The following is a 4,335-nucleotide window of genomic DNA, read 5'->3' as shown; positions in this document are numbered from 1 at the left end:
AACATTGCAGACATTTACCTGCAAAGTTCTGACAACATTTTACAGACTTTCCTCTGATGCCAGGTTGAAAAAAATATCTTTTATGGTTTTTCATATTACACTTTCGTTTATTGTAAATATTTCTTTCAAATATAATTAATAGACTAGATTAGTTATAAATTGCACATGGTTCATGCAGTTAAAAAACATAATTGAAAATTACATGTTTCATTGAAAATATTACTTTTTAAAAAACTTTCTTAAGATTTCCAGGTTTTGCTGGAAATATTAAGAAAAAAATAGATAGAGATGAGTGAGAAGGGAAAAAAAGGCCACTTTATTCCCTTCTTGCTCCTTTCTCTTACCTCCTCTATATTTTCATTTCCACTAGGCAAATTATCTTCTGGAAACATTTTTTTTCTCTTGGGACTATTCTGATTATTTTATCCTTAGTGTAGGTTCATACCATTGAGAACAAAAGAAGGCTACAACTGAGTTGAATGATGATATTTACTACCAATAGCCAATAAAACAATGCCTGTTTCTTTTAAATGCCACATTCTTGGGAAAATTATTTCTTATGATAACTGGAACACTAGAACTTTACCTTTTAAATCAAGAATCATAGGTATTCTCCTTATGTATCTTTTTTATTTTACTATTATTACATTTTTACCTTTTCGATTGACAGAAAGATATTTTTTTATTTCAAGATTTAAGCTCAGAAAGTTTTAAAATGTAATATTTTCAATGAAATGCATAATTTTCAATTATGTTTTTAACTGCATGACACATGTGCAATTTGTAAATAATTGAGTATATTAATTCTATTTGCAGGAAATATTTACAATAAAAAATCAACATAGTCCTAGCTATCAGTTCTTCATAATTTCTGTGGGCTTCAAGTGAATGTGACTTAATGTGGAGGAAGCTCTATGTTTTTCTAGAATTAATGCAAATTTTGCTGCATCTCATGAAAAATGAATATATCTGTAAATATATGTTTCTTTTCATGCATTACAGTAGGTTATATAGGAACCTACATGGACCATAAATTACAAAATCTGCAACATTTGACATTTTACTAACAGATGAAGTTTGAAAAGCGTTCAGAATGGCAGAACACAACAAGAATAAAAGAGTTCATCCTTCTTGGATTTGGGAATACTGAGAACTTGGACACTCTTTTCTTCTTATTATTTTTAATCTTTTATATTGTAACACTGTCTGGAAACCTTCTCATAATTATATTGGTTATGATGGAGAAGCATCTTCATACTCCTATGTACTTCTTCCTTTCGAATCTAGCCTGTTTGGAAATCTGCTACACCTCAACAACAATACCTAAAATGCTGGCCATTTTTCTCTCCGGAAAGAAAACAATTTCTCTTTGGGGCTGTATTTTACAGATGCATTTCTTTTCCACTTTGGGAGCTACTGAATGTTACCTTTTGGCAGCAATGTCTTATGATCGTTATCTAGCCATATGTAGACCCTTGCATTATGTCACGCTTATGAATGGCAAAACATGTATTTTGCTGGTTTTAACATCAGGGATAATAGGATTTCTGCTTATCAGTGTTTTGACATCCTTGTTGACACAACTCACATTCTGTAATCAATATGAAATTGACCATTTCTTTTGTGATTTCACACCCTTAATACGTCTTTCTTGCAGTGACACTTGGGTGATTGAAAGAGTTGCTTTGATAACATCATTTTTAGGAATTATACCTACATTTTTCATAACTATCTCATCTTACGCTTTTATCATGCAGGCAATTATGAAAATCCAATCTGTGAATGGGAGAGAAAAGGCATTTTCCACCTGTTCTTCCCATCTCACTGTAGTCTCCATTTTCTATGGCTCCTTAATGCTTGTCTACATTATGCCAACAACTGGCAAATTCAGAGATATGAATAAGAGCTTCTCTTTTCTATATTCCATTCTAACCCCCATGGTCAATCCTTTTATTTATAGTTTGAGAAACAGAGAGATAAAGATAATCATTAGAAACATTCTGTGCTAAGAAGGTTTTTTTTGGAATAATTAATTATGTGTGTGTGTTTGTGTACCCAAGAATTTGTGTGTGTGTCTGTGTTTATTTGTCTTTGAGTCACTATTAACTCCTGGTAACTATAGGACTAGAAATAATGGTTTACCAATTTCCATCACACTAGATTTAACCATATCACCAAAATACCTCTCAATAAATATTGATATATAACAAAGTAAATATCCTTTCAATTATTATTAGATTCAGTTCTATGGATAAATTATTTTTATTTACAATGAATTGGATCACCAGCATTTGCTATATCTTCTTGCCTTTAGCAATTTAAATTACTAGAATGGGCTTCATCGTATTTTCATGATGATTCTGAGTTAAGATTCTTTCCTACTCATATCTGTTTCAAAATTAGTATAACATTCTTCATTATCAAATAGGTACAGAAATACAGGTAATAAAAATATAATTTCTCCTTTCACTGGAGAGACAGAAATATAGGAAACTATTTGCCTGCCCTGTCGACATTGAAATTGGAGCTCTTCGCACATTAATACAATCCTAAACAGGCACTTAATGTACATTTCTATAGAGTTTTTTGGCTGTCACTTTTATAGATAACTTTTACAGAAAGGAAATAAAGAGCAAAAATGTTTCTTTATTTTTTGGATTCTTAAAGTTTGTAAAGTATCTTTTTTTAAAAAAAACAAGTCAAATACAATATAAAATAAACATAATGTAATTATTATTTTTTTTGTTGGTGAATTTTCATTTGAATATTAAAGCATCTGAGAATTCCATATGAAATTGAACAGTCACATAACATTACACATATGGTAAATGGATTTCTTAGAAGTCTCTTTCATTGATGTTGTAAGATTGAATACTGAGTAATTCTTGCATTAGCTGGAAAAGATTCAGTATTCATAATTTTCATGTCAGTAAGCTCAGTAAGATTTTTTTTTCTTAATGAACCTTCAAACAGATATCAAGTGAAGCATTATGTACAATACAAAAAAGTTACAGAAACAGAATGGATTATCATATTATGTACAACTTTGCAAATATTAAGAAATGTGTATGAATTTGAAAATTCTATTTTCTAAAAAAATACAATTTCTCATGTTCAGTTTGAAAAGTTCATGAGGTACAGAAATGACTTTGTCTACTGATTTAAACTATATAAACTATTATCTTTTAAAAAACAGATTGTGTCATCTAACCAATTAACCAAGAACAATGACTGAGAATGGGAAAAAGATACAGACAGAAACAAGATTGAATAACATTTCATTATAATTATAGATAGTTAAGATATATTAATAAAAATAAGGTACATACATAACTACAGTTTCAGTATGGGTTCTTAATAATATTTTACTATTATCTTATGTTTTTAGTAAACAGAACAGTACATACAGAAATGCATGGTTTTTGCTAGCAAATACAGACTCTTTATCTTCAATATAAATAGATGAACTATTTATTTTCAGACAGGCATTTAGTATCTTTTGATTTAATGAAACCATTGGGAATTAACATTAGTAATATGGAAGTCATTATCTCCCAAGTTTAATATTTCAAACTGTAATAGTTATGTTTGTTTAATTAAAATGTAAACAAATGTTATTCAATTTTTGGAAAGATATATCCCTGTGTCATATTGGAATTTAGTATAATAAAGACATAATCAATAGTATAAAATCAAACTAGTGTCTTAGACTTTAATAGAAGTGATTTTAATATACTTAGAGCTTGGAAAGGATTCCATAGCTGAAATCTTAAAGGGGGAAACAACTCAAAAAGCTTTGGAAACTCTGAAAAATGTAATTATAAGAATCCAATCCCCCACAATACTGCAATAAACAAGAAAGAAAGAAAGAAAGAGGAAAGGAAGGAAGGAAGGAAGGAAGGAAGGAAGGAAGGAAGGAAGAAAGAAAGAAAGAAAGAAAGAAAGAAAGAAAGAAAGAAAGAAAGAAAGAAAGAAATTGAAGAATTGGTTTTATGGTTGCATAAAAAATTTACTGATAAACTGAAAGACAAAGAGGACAAGTATAAAAAAATGGAAAGAGGGACACATAACTAAAGTAGAATACCAGAATACAGCCTGAATCTGCAAAAATGGGGTCAGCAAATCTAAGGCTCAGAATGATTTTCAACAAATGTCAAAATTAATAAAAAAGAGTTTATTTCAACATGTTAAAAACAAACAAAGCCAAGGAAACAGTTGGTCCACTAATGGGAGAAGATGGCAAGCAAGCAATGGGCATTAGGGAGAAAAAGGAACCTCATTCTTTGCAACTTTTTTTCTTTATGCAAAAGAAAAAAAAGTGGCCCAACCTATCAA

The 4,335-nt window shown here is 29.8% G+C and overlaps 1 protein-coding gene across 2 annotated transcripts; it reads left to right on the top strand.

Moving 5' to 3' along the window:
- The first annotated feature begins 485 nt into the window (after positions 1 to 485).
- On the top strand, positions 486 to 3,636 carry LOC120298023 (olfactory receptor 6F1-like). Of its 2 annotated transcripts, none has more exons than XM_039321352.1 (2): positions 486 to 607; positions 1,003 to 3,636. In XM_039321352.1, the coding sequence occupies exon 2, from the start codon at positions 1,071 to 1,073 to the stop codon at positions 2,007 to 2,009; it is 939 nt and encodes a 312-aa protein (XP_039177286.1). In that variant the 5' UTR covers positions 486 to 607; positions 1,003 to 1,070; the 3' UTR covers positions 2,010 to 3,636. The 2 variants fall into 2 exon arrangements, with proteins under 2 accessions (XP_039177286.1, XP_039177287.1); XM_039321353.1 differs by having other exon boundaries at positions 559 to 607; positions 817 to 3,636.
- The last annotated feature ends 699 nt before the right edge of the window (positions 3,637 to 4,335 follow it).

The sequence above is a fragment of the Crotalus tigris genome, unplaced genomic scaffold (genome assembly GCF_016545835.1).
Source record: "Crotalus tigris isolate CLP2741 ecotype Arizona unplaced genomic scaffold, ASM1654583v1 scf7180000023738.1706062, whole genome shotgun sequence".
In the NCBI taxonomy this organism is placed as follows: domain Eukaryota; kingdom Metazoa; phylum Chordata; class Lepidosauria; order Squamata; family Viperidae; genus Crotalus; species Crotalus tigris.
The sequence above is the reverse complement of the archived record's forward strand: the minus strand, read 5'-3'. Positions and strand labels throughout refer to the sequence as shown.

Bases quoted from the DNA above. Each gene is read 5' to 3' on its own strand.
- LOC120298023 (XM_039321352.1), top strand. From the start codon at position 1,071: ATGAAGTTTGAAAAGCGTTCAGAATGGCAGAACACAACAAGAATAAAA.